Below are 19166 nucleotides of genomic sequence, written 5' to 3' on the forward strand. Positions count from 1 at the left end.
TACTGTTCATTTTTACATCGCAAATACCAGAGCATTTACCTCTTGCATGGAATCACCGAAATGACACAATTCCTCTTTCCTGGCTTGTCCCCAGACAGTGCCAGGAGCTGGCCAGAAGAGGCAGACTCAGGAAGTTTGGAAGGACAGGATCCATTAAACCTCAACTCCTAAAAGCATTAATCTTATGGGTCTTTTTAATACATGAGTATAATCAAAGATACTTTAATTGGAGTTTGATATTTTATGTGGCCTTGTCTGACTCAGGGTTTCAATTGGCAGGGTCAATCCACTTATGTTGTCCTTGAAACATAAAATTCTTTCTAACTGAGGTATTCTTGTGTATGCGTTTCTGTTTACTTCATCTATGCAATAGAGAAGACAGTAATACCAACATAATACACTTTTTTTATCTTCTCTTAGACTCCATTATTTAAATGCACTCTGCATACCATTTTAGACTCATGGCTTCTCAGATTTACCCTATGTCAACTTGGCTTGCTCTATGACAGTAAGCCGACACTCTTATTTCTGATGTTCAAGTTGTCTTAACTTTGCCAGTGGAAGCCCCTTTTAGATTGGCTCCAATGTCCTTTTGATTCCATTAATTTATTTAAACTCTCCTGCTTCCTGGTCTTGTTGTTCAGTTCTTCAAGTTCACCTTGAACTTTCGAAGTACAGAATCCGCCATTTCTCCCAAGGTGTTTTGGAGGGAAAAGAGAACTACAGACCAGAATGTGGAAGCTGAGATGCATTGTTGGGTGACATGTCTCCCTGGCCACTTCAGCAGACAAAGAGACAAAAGGGTGTATTTTTAGTTTACTATTTTTATTCTTTTAAAAGCATGAGTTCATATTGATTTTTCCAGCTCAGTTCTAACAATAAAGTATTCCTACTCAAATCCTTTATTCTACAATTGTATATCCTTTCTTTTATGCTAAAAAAAGTCTAGATTCCTAAAAAAATTAATATAATTGCTTATTTTCTTTGAAAAGAAAATAATTCTAAAATAACTTTACAACATTAATGTAAATTATCAAATTACCTAATAAAGTTCAACTTTTCTAATGCTTATTTTTTTGCTTGTTTTTAGGCCACATTCCACTAAAGATTTGCAAAAAACAAAAAAAAAATGTTTGCTCTAGAGTCATTTATAATCTCTCACTCTATTTGGCTTTGTGAGTCCTGGCACAGAGCTTTGATGCAACCATTTTCCTTCATTTTCTCTCTCTTTTTTTTTTTTAATGTTTATCTATTTTTGAGAGAGAGAGAGAGACAGAGCACGAGCAGGGGAAGGGCAGAAAGAGAGGGAGACACAGAATCCGAAGAAGGCTTCAGGCTCCAAGCTGCCAGCACAGAGGCTGACGTGGGGCTCAAACCCATGAACCGCAAGACCATGACCCAAGCTGAAGTCAGACACCCAACCAAATGGGCCACCCAGGCGCCCCCATTTTCCTTCATTTTCAATCTGAGAGCCCTAGCATTAGATTAGCCCACAGACCAAAGCTCTTAGTAGGTGGAGACTGGTAGCCACAAGGAGAAAGAATGTCCTCTGTAACACAAGATGATGGAGACACCTCTAGCAGTGTAGTAGCCAGAATTCTGCACAATGACTGCATTTCACCATTATCTGTCCATCTACAATGGCTTACCCCATAGGGATAATATCAAGACTGGTACACATGATTTCTGGCTGAAAGAACCAATTCTGCCTCCTGTTAACTAACCTATCCAATCTACATTATTTTCACACATTCTGTTGTTTCTTTTTCTTTTCTTGTAAAGTCCTGTTCTAATCTCCTAAGCTTTTTAATTTATCTTGCTCCTTTTATGAGCTACAAGCTCTCACTTCTTTTATAATGTTCAACGTTCCCTTACCAACCTAATACACGGTGTTATGTATTGTTACCTCAAGGTTTGCAGTGAAGAATCAAAACCAATTAGCGGTGTCTTAAGCCCAGAACTAGTCAAAGCTTTTAATTTTCTCGCAAAAGGATCGAGTTCTTTATGATTATCCAAGAACAGTACCTGTAAATGCAGAATCTTGAGATTTTACCTGAAATCCTTTTTGACTTATGGATCAAAATTCAGACTTTATTTCATATACATTATTATTGTCCTTATTTGAATTATTGATCAACATAGAGTAGAACTCCAAATTCTCCAAAGTCTTTGGAAAACACAGTTACCAATTACCTTCATTCTATACAAAATCCAAATTTGCCAAAGCCAAATAAGAACGTCATGAAATACAACTAGATATAGTTCAATAAAGTTTCAATTAAAAAATACATAGCCAGATATATCAAATTATATCACAATTTTTTGATGAATGAAACAACAGATTATTTCACCTTTAAACCATTCTCAGAAAGTTTAAGTGGAAACTTTTTACAAATTAATAAAATTTCCAGATTGTGTAGATTCTCATAGAACCCATTCATAAAAGATATCACTGTTTAGAAATGATACCACAGGGGCGCCTGGGTGGCTCAGCTGGTTGAGTATTCTACTCTTGATTTCGGCTCAGGTCATGACCCCAGGATGGAGCCCCTCATCAGGCCCTGTGGAGCCTACTTAAGATTCCCTCATCCTCTCCCCCTGTTCCCCTCTCCCCCACTTGCATGCTGTCTCTAAAAAAATAAAATTAAAATCATTAAAAAAAGAAATTATAGCACACTGCTCCATAGGACATTAACTAGTTAATGTTAGAGGAGACATCAAAATTCTGCCCAGAATCAAATATGTCATGCCCCAGATTCCTGACTTTGTAATCTGTAGGAGGGACTTCAAGTGAATCACAAATTCTTTGAATTTAGGATAAAAAGATTGATTATCTGGTTTCAGTTATCAATATTGTTGATTCCTCTTTCAAGTTTTGAATGGTATTTAATTAAAAAAAATGATTTTGGAATAAATGTGTTTTTTTGGGGGGGAGGGGTGATTTTTTTAAATGAATCATTAGCCAAAGGAAAGAACCGGCCCCACTTCTGGCATACACCCTGCTGATACCATACATGTCTCCAGAACCTAGGTTTTTTGCTTTTAGGCAGCAGGGTTAGAACCATCCCTCAGATCCAGCTGCTGCCTATCAGTTCTTCAATTTGCAGCTTGTCTTTGCTAACCCCAAATTAAGCTTCTTCTGCAGAGTTTAAAACTTTGTTAGAAAAAGGAATAAAAGAAAGAAAGGGAAGGAGGGAAAGAGGGAGGAAAGGAAGAAGGAAAAAGATGAGGAGGAGGGAAAGGAAGAAAGGAGGCAAATCCTTATATCTGACAAACAGCTTATCTCATAATTTAAAACTGAACTGCTTACAGTCACCCATATTTAAATTTATAGCATCTACTTGCTGCCATCTATCTGCTAACTTAAAACTCTTCACTTAAAATACAGTAATTCTTCACCCCATTGGCAATCCTCCACAATCTAGGCTTAATCTGAGGAGAGGGCGCTATTCCATTTTTATCTATTTCCAATTGCAAAACTCAGACGTGAAGGTGAGAGAGTGGAGATGGAGAGTTAACTTCATGACATGAGCCTCACCTGGGAAGGCCCTTCAGCCTTGTTAATGTAGGTGGGATGACCTCAGAGGGCCCTAGTTCTGGGGGATGATTTCCTAAGGCTAGAAACCAAAGATGATGTTTGTAGACTTAATCTTACACTGAGGCATCTCCAGGAAATGTGGAGACTTGGGGCCACTTCATAGATGACTGGTCTAAAGGACAGGAGCAAAATGTAGATGTTATTGAGGTTTGTGCCAGGATTTTTAAAGTAGTCATTATAAATTTCCACAAGGGAGTCCAATGGAGGGACCAGGGACAAGTATCTCCTCCACAGTAAGAGGATTTGTGTTTTTGCTCTTGGGACTTTTTTGCAGGTACCCAAGAAGGCTACTGCTCAGTTTTTCCTCCATGGTCCTTAACCGGGTTTTACAACCTCTCCTGGGCTTGCAACCTCTCACAGGGAGGCAGGAAGGCCTGCATCTTCCTTTTGGGAGCATCCTGCTCTCACATGTACATGCTCCCAGTTCAGGCAAGAGTGGGTTTTCCAGGACTTGAAGGTCCCTGGAACCCACAAGACAAACTGTAATTTGGGGTCAATTCTTGTATGCCAGTTTCAAATTTCACAGACTAGGTGTCACAGTAGTTTAACATGGCCTCACGGGGGCGCCTGGGTTGCTCAATCGGTTAAGCGTCCAACTTCGGCTCAGGTCATGACCTCACAGTCCATGAGTTCAGTGTTGGGCTCTGTGCTGTCAGCTCGGAGCCTGGAGCCTGCTTCAGATTCTGTGTCTCCCTTTCTCTCTGCCCTTCCCCTACTCGTACTCTGTCTCTCTCTCTGTCTCTGTCTCTCTCTCTCTCTCTTTCTCTCTCAATATAAAATTAACATTAAAACATTTTAAAAATAACATGAGCTCATGAACAATGGCCTGAGGAACACTTAAGAAAGTCAGTCTAATTTAGGGATAGGCTAGAAACAGGACACACAGAAGAAGAAACAAAAACAAAACAAAACAAAACAAAACAAAAATCTCTTTTTTTTAAGAGATAGGGAAGGACAGCATAGAAGAAAGAGGGACACCCAAGTAGGGAAGGGAATGCCACATGGGCAGAGAGAAGCCCCTAATGACATGCCGGAGACAGAGCCCCAGTGAGGAGATGGCGTCCACTATATTCTGAATCAACTAATGACAGCGGAGGTTTGTTAGAGGCCAAGCCCATGAAGTTTTGTAATTGAGTTCTCATTCTGGGAAACTTGTCTGAGTTTTCCTTTCTCAATCCAGGAAACTCTAGGCGGTTGGCTGAGTGGGAACACAAGAAGAAATTTTTCCAGAACTCAACACAAGGTGGCGCCAGACACCCGTGAACTTAATGAGGTCCCCTTCCAAGAGGGCTCCAGAAGCTTTGCAAAAGTTCCTGGAAGGGATCAATCAATTCAGACCAGATTCAAAGGAACCTAAGAGCTCTGCACCCACAGAGAGCCTAAGAATAAAATGAGGCATATAGAAAATAAGAAAAAGTATACACATATATATTATACATAGAGGATATGTATATTATATATATACATAACACATATAAAAGATAGGGAAGAGGCTAGACAAACTGAATCTACAAAGCCTCTGTAAAAGGAAAATAAAGGCATGTCACTGGGAATCCCTGGCAGGACAGGAAACAGGCAAGATGGAGGACTGGAAATGGAGAGCAGCCAGTGAAGAGGCTGTTGCAGATGTCCAGGCAGAAGAGAGTTGTGGCTTGGGCCAGGGATTGGTGGTGTTGGAGAAAAATGCCTTCTGACTGAGGTATTTACATTTACTAGTATTCTTCATTGATATGGTGAGTCAATAAGCCCAACATGACTACATAACAAGACTCAACTGAAATGCATTCTATTCATCTTTTTTTGAGAATTCACTGTATTAGCTTTGCTTTTTTTATGTGTTATTATGGACTCATGACATTTCAACTCTGCCAACTGATGTCAGCCAATATTCTCATTCTGATGCTCACACTGTCCCAACTTTGGCTGGTGGCGGCCCTTTTAGATTTCAAACGACCTAGTTATTTAAAGCCAGAAGAAATCTGGCCCAACAAGGTGATAAGTGTTCTGAGATTGCCTCATACTCTTCTGCCCCAGACCAGACATGAAATCAGACATTGTTCCAAGAAACCCTGGCTCCTTTGGGGAGAAAAATAGCATTAAAAACCATAATGCAGGCATTAGTGTGCATTATGGGGTAACATTGCTACTGGGCCATTTTGATGGGGAAAAAGCCAGAAAAGAAAGAAATTTGGGGGCCCCTGCCGGCTCAGTCAGTTAAGCATCCTACCCTTGATTTGGGCTCAGATCAAGATCTCACAGTTTGTGGGCTCGAGCTCACATCAGGCGTCATGCTGACAGCCCAGACCCTGCTTGGGATTCTCTCTCTCCCTCTCTCTGCCCCTCCCCCCGCTCTTGCACATGTGCACACATGTGTGCACTCTCTCAAGATAAAAACTTACAAAAAGAGAAATATATTTTTAATAAAGTGTTTTACAAAGGCATGACTGTGTATTGATATGTTCAATTCAGTTCTAACAATACATTGCTCCTACTCAAATTTTTGAGTCTACAATTGGCTTTCTCTTTCACCAATCCTGAAATCTAGGTTCCTATCAAAATAAATATAACTATCTACTTGCTGTATCTGACAACTTAAGAGAATATCTCCAAAAACAAACCAAAAAAAAAAAAAAACCACTATCAATACAAACGGTACAAATACTAAATAAAGTTTTCGTTTTGGAGAGGATACTCCTCAAGAGTTCTTCCCAAATTACTCCGTTCTAGAACTAATGGTAATCTCCCTCCCCTGCCCACCCCCCACCCCTGGCTATGTAAGGATGTAACTAACAGTTGTGGTTCAGTTGTTTCCATTCACTTTGATTTAGAGGAGGCTGCAACTTGCCCCCATCCCCATTTTCTGCTCTACCTTTTCATTTTTCATTAGACTTCCACACCCCCAATATGCCAGATAAGTCACTTAAAAATAATAATTACTATCATTATTTGATTTTGTATTATCTTATTATTCGTCTTTCCCCCTTCCCCTGTGGAAATGTAAACTTCATGGAGCGGTGGGTTTTGTTCACTGGACTCTGGCAGTTCCCTGAGGGCAGGGTAAGAAAGCTGGGTTTGGGGGCACGTGGGTGGCTCAGTCGGTTAATTGTCTGACTTCGGCTCAGGTCATGATCTCAGTTTGTGAGTTTGAGCCCCAAGTCGGGCTTTCTGCTGTCAGAGCCCGCTGGAGCGTGCCCTCTCTCTCAAACATAAATAAACATTTAAAAGAAAAAAAAAGAAAGAAAGCTGGGCTTGATTCTGGGGATAGGGGCATTCCATGGGGTTGAGAAACACCAAGGACTGCAGATGGTCAGTCTTCCTGTTCTGTTGTAGTTATAAACTGTGCCCTTTTCACTTCTTAAAGTTTTTTGTTTTTTGTTTTTTGTTTTTTTTAATTTTAAAGGGAGAGAGAGAGTAAGCAGGGGAGAGGGACAGAAGGAGACAGAATCTTGTTTAAAAAAATTTTTTTTAATGTTTATTTTTGAAGGAGGGACAGAGCGTGAGTGGGGGAGGAGCAGAGAGAGAGAGGGAGACACAGAATCCGAAGCAGGTTCCAGGCTCTGAGCTGTCAGCACAGAGCCCGACGCGGGGCTCAAACTCACTAACCGTGAGATCATGAGCTGAGCCAAAGTCTGTGAGCCGAACGAAGTCAGACACTTAACCAACTGAGCCACCCAGCCTTTTATTTTAATCTTTTTATTTTAATTTTTTTTTTTAATTTTTTTAAGTTTTTAAATATTTTTTTTTAAGTTGGGGCACTTGGGTGACTCAGTCGGTTAAGCGTCCGACTTAGCTCAGGTCATGATCTCGTGGTCTGTGAGCCCTGCGTCTGGCTCTGTGCTGACAGCTCGGAGCCTGGAGCCTGTTTTGGATCCTGTGTCTCCCTCTCTCTCTGCCCCTCCCCCACTCATGCTCTGTCTCTCTCTCTCTCTCAAAAATGAAAAAAATTTTTTAAAAATTTTAATATAATAAAATTTAATATAATATAATAATTTTAATATAATAAGTTTATTTATTTTGAGAGAGAGAGAGAGAGCAAGCATGCATAGTGGGAAAGAGTAGAGAGAAGGAGAGAAAATCTCAAGCAGGCTCTGTACTGTCGTCACAGAGCCTGACATGGGCTTGAACTCATGAACCATGAGATCATGCACTGAGCCCAAATCAAGAGTCAGATGCTTAACCAACTGAGCCACCCAGGGGCCCCAAAGAGAGAGAGAGAAAGAGAGAGAGAGAGATTGAGAGTTCCACCACTCTCAGCGCAGAGCCCAATGCAGCACTTGATTCCATGACCCTGGGATCATGATTGGAGCTGAAATCAAAAGTCTGTTGCTCAACCCACTGAGCCACACAGGCAGGCCCAAAGATTTTTTTTTATTTTTAAGTAATCTCTATACCCAATGCAGGGCTCAAACTTACAGCACAGAGATCAAGAGTCGCAGGCTCTACTGACTCAGCCAGCCAGGTGCCCCTCTTTTCACTCCTTAAAGTGTCACAGTTCAAAGAACCAGGTGATGGGGGTAAATGGATTGGAGGGGAGGAGAGGAGGCCTCAGGAGTCAGGATATAAGAACTCCAGGGGAGAGGGAATGACCAGCTACAGAGGAGGCAAGCCCTCTCCTATTGGGGACTAGCTCAATGTCTAGTGCATGATTGCAATAACCTCAGGGGGTGCATGTTTGGGAACTGGAAAGACAACAGAATAATCAGGAGAAATTTCTCTATACATATACGTGCCAGCAGGAATGGATACGCACTGGGACAAATTGTGAGAGGGACTCAAGCAGAGGGAAATCTTAACTGATTTCTGGATTCTAGTCCTGGACAGGTGACAGAGGGACAGCAGCCCCAGGGTGGAAGCAGGAGGAGGGAGAGTGACGACCAGTAGAGTAAGATGGCCTTTATTTTTACAAACTGAAAATATGTCTCCAATTTAGGCTAAATATAAAATCAACACATACTCTTCATGAAAGAGTCAAACAACACAGAAGCATATAAATGGTACAAAGGAAAAGATCTTCTGTAATGTCATCTTTCTGGAGAGTCCACCTCTGGCTACTTGAGACCCCACTGGGTGGAGAGGGAGTTGTAGGCCTCTATCTTGTAGGGGAAGCTATCTGGTTGAAACAGTTAGATTGTCCCCACCTCTGGGCTGGCTGGAAGGCGCCCAAGAATTTGGCATGGAGACAAACCAGCTCTGAGGCTCCAAAGCTGGGAGGGGGTGGGGGCTAAGAAGGGAGGCACAGGTCTTGCCCATCAAACCTTTTACTTCTCAAGAAACTTCCCTCTTTATTCCTTCTCTAACCCTGACTCTTTTCCTCACCTGGTAGGGAGAAGGGCAGGAAGAGGATTCCAGAGGTGAGTCATGGATGAACATGCTGGAAGGGGCTGAGGTCACCTTGAGTGAAGCTGTCTTAGGCAGGAGAGGTACCCAAAGGGATTTCCTGTAGAGCAAGGCCTCCAGGAAGATCCAGGATCACCCTGACCAGGTAAAGCTGTGGCCGGCTGCATCAGTCAGGGTTCTCATGAAGCCAGAAGCTGCCTGCTCTCCTTCCCTGTCCCATCCCCTACCTGAGGTCACCCCCACAACTCCTGACCAACGGTGGTCTTCAGGAGCCTCTCTGGACACAAGGTCGATAATGTAACTAGAACCCCAAAGACCACTTTTTTGGAAGAAGCCAAAAAGATTACCAAGGTGACCCTTTTTTATTTTTAATTCTATACTTTAACAACTCTACAGGTAAAGGGAACACAGCAAACATCACACATTATTGACATCCTCCTGCATTCTCCTCTCCTCGTACACGTACATTTTACCTGCCTTTAGTGTGCACACATTATTTACTCTTTACAGTATCTCATGAATCCACAGCATCCCATTTTCCATGGGCCTGGGGCCTCCCTCTAGGTCATGTATTGTAGAGCTGGCTGAGCCATTCACCTCCGCACAGGCATTTGGCTGGAAGCGAAGTCAACACTGTTGTGCCCATCCTTCCTTTCCTCTTCAAGGTTTCCTTTAGGAAAGTGGGATCTCCAAGCCAGCAGGTGTGAAGAGTTTTTACCATTCTTGTTACACTCTTGTTATATTCTGCAGAGAAGGTGAAACAATCACAATGTACAGTGTTGCCAGTTTCCCAGAGCTCTGCAAGTGCTGGATATACATATATATATATATATATAGTGGTTTAACGGTTGTATAGTGAATTCCCCCATTTCAAGTCACTTTCTCCAGGTCATTCGGTCAGTGAGTGGCAGACAGATCCAGTTCTAAGAGGCCACGTCTTCTCACCCCAACTCAGTGCTCTGTCTGCCAAACCACTCTGCTTCTGACAGTCGCTTCTAGACGTGGACCCAGCAGGCTCTTCTTGCTTTTCTTGTCCTTTGTCCATGGAGGAAAACTGAGCCACAGCCTTTCCCTTCCTTATTTCTGTGCCATGCCAACCAGCTTCTCAGTTTCAACTGGGCTCTTCCAAAGCCTGCTAGATCCAGGTCCTGAAGGGTTCCTCCGAAGACAGCATGGCAGTGGCACAGGCTTCCACCTCTTCCCTCCTGCAGCTGATTAACTTCTGGGGTGAATTGGTTATTTTCTGAAAAAATAATTTTCATTAATATTCATTCATTATCATGTCATAATATTCATTATGGTAGAATATTATACTACTGCTACATTATAGTAGCAATAAAGTAGTAGTCACAATCATAGAGAATATTGCAGAAATCTCAGCTATTTGATTAATTAACTTTCAAGCAGAAAAAAAAAAAAAAAAAAAGATAATTTTTAACCCCGGGATCAGGGGTTTCCAATATTTACTGAGATCATCCTCCAATTCACAGACCAGCAGATCTCTTGGGGCCCTGCTATGTCCATGCTCATCTCTCTGGGACACTGCCCCACAAAAGCCCAGAATGTAATTCTGGTCAAAAAGTCTAACCTCCTTCCACCAGAGAGCTCTGAAAATAATGACCTTGTGAGATGCTCGACATACAGCATGTGGCAGGGTGCCCAGTCCAGAGGGGGCGCTCCATAAATGGGAGTCCCTTCCCACTCATATTCGTGTTGTTACCATCTTCTCCCAGCGCTCCAATACGTATTCCTAACTGGCTGTAAAAGTGCAGGTGTCAGCATTTCAGAGGGACTCTCCCCACTGCTCCACCAAATTCACTAGGTTCTTCCACAGTTGTCTCCCACGACCCTTCCTGTCGTCACTCCAAGGAGGAGCACATGGGCACAGCAAGTAAGCAAGGGGTTCCTCCACCTCAGTGCCCAGGAGAGATCAGCTTCAGGGAGCCAGGTGCCCTTGATCCTTGTTTGCAAAGAGGCGGCTGCAGGGCTCAGTCCTAGTGTTCACAGGCATGCAACGGGGAAGGACAACGTACAGGGTCCACCGAGGGGGGAGTGCTGTGTGGAGCCCACCACCAATTCCCTGCTGCTGGTCCAGTCAGATCCTTAGGATACTAGCTACCTAAATCTGCAGCGATTACATTTGATTATTTAACTCTAGAGCAGCACTGTCCAATGGAAACATAATTTGAGCTATATAGACACCTTAAAATTCTCTAGTAGCACATTTTAAAAAGTAAAAAGGAACAGGTGAAATTAATGTTAATGTACGTTCTTTTTAAAATAAAATATTATTTTAATTTATGATCTATATAAAAATATTAATGAAATGAGTTTTCAAAGTCTATTGCATATTTTATATTTACAGTACATCTCAATTTGGACTAGCCACATTTCAAGGGCTTAATAGTCACACATGGATTGCGGCCACCATGTTGGAAAGTGTAGTTCTAGAACATGAAAGTAAAACAGCACAATCGCAGAAGTTCAGAAGGTATGAAACTCTCCTCCTGTAGGCTAGAACAGACTTTCAAGCAAGGCTCAGTTGATTTGGTTTTTAATCTGGATTAGTTTTCCACATTTAAAAATCAGATTTCCCATAAACATTTAGAGTTCTGGTTCTTCATTTAAAACTTGGAGATCCAGTAACACTGGTTCACATTCCCTCTCAGCAACAACATGCCAGAGCTGAAAAACAGCTGCCTTCTTTAGCTGGGACATGTTTGCCATGGTCCCCACCATCTCTCTCTGTCGAATTATGTTCACTGCAGTGCACTTTTTTTTTTTTTTGTACCTGTCTGGGCCCCAGAGGCATCTGAACACATAAATTCCACTTTCTACAAAGCACACTAAGCCAAACTTGGGATGGCCCACTGAAGAATGACTACCTTGGGGCCACCTTTATGCATACCCATATTCCTGTGGAATGGGACAGCAAGAAGAGAAAGAATAAAGTCAGTCATAGAAAGGAAAGGAAGACTCTTTCGCACCAAAGTCTCCATCCCTATGAAGCAATTATGGATGAAAGGCAAGGAAAAGAAATAATACTTTAAAATAGGGACTATACACTGAGCATTCTTTTTTTTTTTTAATTTCTTTAAAAAAATTTTTAATGTTTGTTTATTTTTGAGAGAGAGAGAAACAGAGCATGAGCAGGGGAGGGGCAGAGAGAGAGGGAGACACAGGATCCAAAACAGGCTTCAGGCTCTGAGCTGTCAGCACAGAGCCCAACGTGGGGCTGAACCCACAAACTGTGAGATCATGACCTGAGCTGAAGTTGGACGCTTAACCGACTAAGCCACCCAGGCACCCCATTTTTAAAAATTTTTTAATATTTATTTATTTTGAGAGAGACAGAGTGTGAGTGGGGGAGAGGCAGAGAGAAAGGGAGATATAGAATCTAAAGCAGGCTCCAGGCTCTGAGCTGTCAGCACAGAGCCTGACACGGGGCTTGAACTCATGAGCTCTGAGATCATGACTTGAGCCAAAGTCAGACGTTCAACCCATTGAGCCACCCAGGCGCCCCTGAGCATTCTTGATATAATTCTCTTTGCATATATATTTTTGTTTTAGACTGTTACTTGCTGATATAAATTTGAATGGAAAGAAAATCTTAATGGTGTATTTTAGAATTCAACCATCACCAACCGTGAAATTATAGATGTAGACATGAAGTGTTTAATCCAAACAGATAAATTAAACACTTACAAACTCCATAGGGCTTTTTGAAGAATTGTCAAGGATTTCCACTTGGTAATTTTCCAAAGTTTGATTAGAAAGATGTGTGGGTTTTGCAAAGATGGCTGGAAGTTGCTTTTTAGTACTTTAGAAGATTATCACTAAGGCAAATGTTGAAGTACAGCTAGGCTGTACTAAAGTCAAGGCTGCGGTAGGAGAGAGGGTGGTGGTGACATACAGCTCCAGAATCTGTTTGGGATTTAATGAACACTAGTGATTGAGTTCTCATACAGCACTATGGGAAATATACATATACTCAGAGAAATTGTTCACTGAAAACATCTAGGGAGAAAAAGAATAAAAATTAAAAACCTTATGGAAAGGAATGTGCACAGGAACAGACACCAGAATGATGTAGGGAGGATGGTTAAGAACAGAGAAGGGAAAGGTAGGCAAGGATAGTGGTATCTATCTCCCATGGATAAAAGTGGTCATATTCTCATAGAATATCCTTATTTCTGGTCTCCTCTAAAGTTGTTTGGTTTTCTCCAAACACTAGTTAAAAAAAATTTTTTTTAACATTTATTCTTTTTTTTCTTTTTTTTTTTTTTTTTTGAGAGACAGAGCGTGAGTAGGGGAGGGGCAGAGAGAGAGGGAGACACAGGATCCAAAGTAGGCTCCAGGCTCTGAACTGACAGCACAGAGCCCAACGCGGGGCTCAAACTCACAGACTGTGAGATCATGACCCGAGCCAAAGTCAGTCACTTAACCAACTGAGCCACCCAGGCACTCCTAGAGTGTGGCTCTTAATGCATTAGAATTCCTAGGACTTCTTGCCATTTGAGGGCTCTTCCTGTGTACCTGAAATTCTATAAGCAACTGGCCCTTTGCTCTGTCACTCACTTTGGGTCTTGGAAGGATCCTATGTCCCTCATCCTGCAGTAAGGACAGACCTCTGCTGGGCTGCTGAATGTAGACTAGAAGAAGAAAAATGAGAGAGTGTGTTAGGAATGGAATACCCTGTGAGTAGAGGGTGAGCATGAGTAACAGAGTTGAGAGGAAAACCACAAAAGATGGTTTGATGGAGTCCAGCCGAGGAAGGCTAAATTTTTTACCACATGTGGAAAAGAAGAGCTATGACCTGCCTCAGACAGGGATGCTATCCTACCGTTATCATTTTGGATTGGTCCAGGACCTTCTCTTTCACTCCACTTATGGTGGAGGAGCACTGATCAGACCAATCCTCCTACAGATAACAACTTTAAAAATTGGTCAAAACATGGGGCATCTCGATAGCTCAGTCAGTTAAGCATCTGACTCTTGGTTTCGGCTCAGGTTATGACCTCATGGTTTCATGGATTCAAGCCTTGCATCAGGCTCTGCACTCACAGCACAGGGCCTACTTAGGATTCTCCCTGTTTCTCTGCCCCTCCCTCACTCATGCTCCCTCTGTCTCTCTCAAGATACATAAACTTAAAAAAAAACTGATCAAAATATAAAATCAACTTCCTTAGGTCACTGGAGAGCAACGAACAGTTGACACTTGAAAGAAGATAACATCACTGGGTGAGTTTCACATTTTTTACAGTTCCCCGACTGAGGGCAAGTCTCTCTTGGTGCCATGAACAGTGACAGATATGGACGCAAACACAAAAGTTAGATGGTGAGAGGACCAGAGTTCAGTGTTAATGGACTGAACATTCCAGCTAAATGGCAGAGATTATTGGAATGGATTTATTAAAAAAATAAAATTTTAAGACCAACATATGCTGCTACAAGAGACACACTTTAAATATGAGGATATGGATAAGTATAAAGTAAAATGGATAGAAGATAGGCTGTTCAAACAGTAAATAACAAAAAGTTATACAGATATCAGGATAAGGAATATTGCCAGAGATAAAGCAGGACACTTTATGATAATAAAAGTCTCAATTATTGTTTATATATTTTTTAAAATTCATTTTTGAGACAGAGCATGAGCAGGGAAGGGGCAGAGAGAGAAGGAGACATAGAATCCGAAGCAGGGTCCAGGCTCTGAGTTGTCAGCACAGAGCCCAAAGCAGGGTTCAAACCCATGAACCATGAGACCATAACCTGAGCCTAAGTCAGATACTTAACCGACTGAGCCACCCAGGTGCCCCTAAAAGTCTCAATTATTAAGGAAGACATGACAATTATAAATATGCATGCACCCAAAACAGAGCATCAAAATACATGAAGGAAAAATTGACAAACATAGACACATCTACTCTCCTAGTTGGAGATTTTGTTGTCTCACTCTCAATAACTAATAGAACTATACCAAAATATCTGAACAGTATGATCAAATATTTTGACCCAATTGATATTTATAAAACACTACTCCAACAACTGCAGAAGACACATCTTTATTTTTTTGAGAGAGAGGGACAGAGAGAGAATGAAAGAGCACGAGCAGAGGGAGGGTCAGAGAGAAGGAGAGACGGAATCCCAAGCAGGCTCCACACCATTCCTGCAGAGACCTGATGCGGGGCTTGTGCTCAGGAACTGTGAGATCATGACCTGAGCTGAGATGAAGAGTCAGACGCTTACCCGACTGCAGCACCCAGGCACCCCCAGAATACACATCCTTTAATGGTCCCACAACTTTGAGCCCCTAGGGTTCTTGCTGAAGGGGAATAGGCCGGCCCTGCCCCCCTGTGTTTGCTATACCACGGTGCCTTCCTGTTTGGCAGTGAACCACTTAGTCATTCAGAGTGGGCTGGTGGGGCGCTGATGAAATGCACATTGGTAAGCAATGATGGAAAAGGGAAAATGAAATGAGTCAATATATAAAGACTTAGAACAGTGTCTGGCACTTAACTCTGCACCAGTGTCAGCTAAAGTTAGGTCTACGTAGAAGCGCTAGAAAGAGAAAGAGCTGGTGTTAGGATGACAGGGTGGAGGGTGTGGTGGAGACTGGGTCACAGGGAGGATTACTTCCACGTGCAGGGAGAGCATGGCCTGTGCTCGCAGGGTCATGCAGATATCATAAGAGTAACTCCTTCCAGAGTGACTCCAGGCTAATAAAGAACCATAGGCACTTCTGATTCTAGTTGCCTCTGAGAAGCTGACTGCTAACTCCCTCCTGCCAGGAGAGATCTGTGAGAAATCCCTGAGGTGACAGGGATGGGTTTGTTTTTGTTTGTTGTTGCTTTGTTTTGTTTTGTGCTGCTTTAAGTGTCGAGGTCTAGGTGGCATGGGGGGGGCACAGGAGTTAGCAAAATGGCACATAGGGAGATACTGGAGGCCTGCTTTGGCTTTCCTACCACCCTGGCATGGGCATAGGACCTACCCCCATTGGAGACTCAAACCTGCCTTGGCAAGGAGATGAGAAAACAGGTGGGGACCCCTAACCATGGGTAGTCTCTGGCCAGGTCCAGACTGTCCCCCAGCCCCCAGCCAAAGGCAAAGCATGGTCCATGCTTCACACACATGCACTATGCCCTGAGAACCAATGAGGCTCTTGGCATATGAGTTGAATATGTTGGGTTGGAACATGAATGGATGTAGCTGCTGTTTTAATTATGGCAAGGGACCAAGAATGCTCGCAGGTCAATACAGAAGTGTAAGATTGTGCGTGACTCTTGAAATGCCGAGCATCCTGAATGGTGTAACACACCTGCTCTCTTGGCTGTGCCAGGTCCTGAGGGCAGGAAGCAGTGGCCTGATGGGAGCCTGAGGAAGGCCACCACTCCCCAGAGAAGAAGGTTCTCTCTCAGCCCCTCTAATTAGAAGTGAATTCTAATTCACCTGGGTGGCTCAGTTGGTTAAGTGTCCGACTTCCACTCAGGTCATGATCTCACAATTTGTGAATTCAAGCCCCACATCGGGCTCTCTGCTGTCAGCACAGAGCTCAGATCCTCTGTACCCCTCTCTCTCTCTGCCTGCCCCCACTCTTGCATGCTCTCTCTCTTGAAAATAAATAAACATTTTAAAAAAAGAAGTGAATTCTTATAAATCCTCTTCTCTCCTCTTTGTGCAAATGCTTGTAAAGCCACAGAATGTGTGCCCATGCCAGACTCATCAAACTCCATCTGGTAAGCGTCATGCTGAAAGGAAAAAAGAATATCATTACCAAGGTGTCGGGAAGCACCACCACGGGGCAACAGGAGTGCCGGAGCAGCCGGCCCATTTTCCAGATGGAAAGGGGCACAACCACGAGGATCAGCATGAAGCCAACAAACCCAAACAGGGCCAGCGCCAGGGGGAGGGTCTCTCCTGGAAATGAGAAGATAAGAACAGGCTTAGGAGACAACAGAGAAGGTGAAGTCCCCCACCCTGGCCTCCCTTGCTTTTTCCTGGAGTTGGCTCTGCACATCGGCCAGGACGGCAGATGCCAACATCCTGAGATTTGACATCTGCCTTAGTGACTAAAATTACCACCATTAAAACCATTTTTCTTAGAATCCAGATTAAGGCGTTGTTTTCAGAAAGCCCCAGGGAAGATTAAAATCTTTTTCTTGGGAAGGGAAAGGGAGGAACATCATGTGTTAGGCCACTAGCTGTGTTAACACGTACCTCGGCGCAGCTGCCGGGAGGAAGGCAGAGTGCCAGGACACCGGCAGGATGAGGGGGAGGTGCCGAGAGAGAACAGCACAGAAGGGAGCTGGTGGTAACTGAAAACAAAATGTGTTTCACAATTTGCTCTTGGCATTGACTTACATTATGGAGGAAAATACTGACCTCAGAAAACAGTCACATTATAACTACGATATATCGAGCCCCTGCTATCGTTAAGTGACTTACCCCCAGTCACACAGCTAGGGCTGGCTCCGAAGCCCAGAGTCATTGTACTGAGCATGCTCAGTACATGCATCAGAAAGTGCCAGGTGTGAGCATCTGCAGATGCAGAAGGGGTGATCGGTTATGTTCCCACCTTTCTGTTCTGCGTGATGTGGAGCAACTCACTGGGCCCCTCTAGGTCAGACCCCTCACCCACGGTGTGAAGGGTGGCACAGCCAGCGAGGCCACAGAGAAGGCTGTGGTATCAGGTATATGGCTGGGGGCACTGTGCTCTGTTTCAGTGATTTTGTAAAATACTTCGGCAGTACACATCAAGAAATGAATGTTCATACCCTTTCATTTACTCCTCTGAGTGGATTCCAAAGAATAATTTCAAGGAAGGAAACAGTTATATGCAGAAAGCGGTTCATGGCGACATCTGGACTAGGGCAAACAGCCCCATAACCAGTCTCCCTCCGCACCTCCCACCACCTCCATGTATGCTCTGGTGTGTTTTGTTCATAGCACATACCACCAAGTGAAACTATCTCATTTGTTCACTTGTTTATAGCCCATCTCCCCAACTAGAGAATAAGCTCCCATGAGGGCAGGGGCTGCCCTGCTGTATCCCAGTGACTAGGCCAGTATTTGGCACATAGTCAATGCTCAGTAAGTAGTCACTGAATGAATGAATGAATCAATCAATCAATCAATGAACATCATCATCAAAAGCAAATGGAAATAACCTAAAACACAGAAATAGATCTAAATACCCCAAAATAGGAGACAAGTTAATATATTATGTGACATTGGCATGGTAGCTTAGGAATTCAGCTATTAAAATGGGAATTGGGATATACACAAATTTGTTCACTACAGCCTGATTTCTAATGGCAAGACTGGAAAGCACAGAATATATAATATACATTATAATATCATATATATTATATATATTGTTATATATATTTTGGCACACTGATTAATTCACTTATTATACATCTTCTTTAAAAATGAGGTAGGTCCAGATGCCTGAGTGGCTCAGTCGATTAAGTGTCCAACTCTTGATCTCAGCTCAGGTCATGATCTCACAGTTCATGAGTTTGAGCCACACGTCGGGCTCTGCACTGATGCAGAGCCTTTTCTCTGTCCCTCCTTTGCTTGTGCTCTCTCTCTCTCTCTCTCAAAATAAATAAATAATCTTTAAAAAAATGAGGCCTGTCCACATGTACTGACATGAAAAGATGTTCACAATATACTTCTAAGTGAAGACAAGTAAGGTACAGAATGGTAAGCACAGTACAGTCCCATTTTTGCCTATGAGTATTGGCATCACACAATGATTGGAAGATTCAACCACAAACTTGCCAAAGGAAACCTGAGTGGTGTGGGGGAGAATGGAGAACATGTACCTCTCACTTTATACACTTCTTTGTTGTTTGGATTCTTCACCAAATTTGAATCATATGAAAGTACTAAATTTTTTTAATTTTTTTTTTGTTTATTTATTTTTGAGACAGAGAGAGACAGAGCATGAACAAGGGAGGGGCAGAGAGAGAGGGAGACAGAGAATCTGAAACAGGCTCCAGGCTCTGAGCTGTCAGCACAGAGCCCGACGTGGGGCTCGAACTCACGGACCTTGAGATCATGACCTGAGCTGAAGTCGGACGCTCAACTGACCGAGCCACCCAGGCGCCCCAAAAGTACTAAATTTTTAAAATAATTATTTAAAGATGAAAATGTTACACAAAAATGTCATTTGTGGTGCTTGAGTGGCAGAATCATGGGATATGGGGTATTGTTTTGTTTCTTT

At 42.8% G+C, this 19166-nt stretch overlaps 1 protein-coding gene across 4 annotated transcripts in view; it reads right to left on the reverse strand.

The window, feature by feature from the left end:
- Positions 1–9975: 9975 nt before the first annotated feature.
- The window catches only part of IL20RB (interleukin 20 receptor subunit beta), a 31428-nt gene continuing 22237 nt past the window's right edge, over positions 9976–19166 (reverse strand). The window contains exons 6-8 of one of the 4 annotated variants that reach the window (XR_006207131.1): positions 16710–16852; positions 12641–12859; positions 10097–10178 (exon numbers count right to left, since the gene is read on the reverse strand). Coding sequence is in view for 3 of the 4 variants with exons in the window: in XM_042955234.1 (XP_042811168.1) it covers positions 10071–10178; positions 16710–16852 (251 nt within the window). In the remaining variant the exon portion in view is untranslated. The other 3 variants (XM_042955234.1, XM_042955236.1, XM_042955235.1) reach the window with 3 other exon arrangements.

The sequence above is a fragment of the Panthera leo genome, chromosome C2 (assembly GCF_018350215.1).
Source record: "Panthera leo isolate Ple1 chromosome C2, P.leo_Ple1_pat1.1, whole genome shotgun sequence".
Lineage (NCBI taxonomy): Eukaryota > Metazoa > Chordata > Mammalia > Carnivora > Felidae > Panthera > Panthera leo.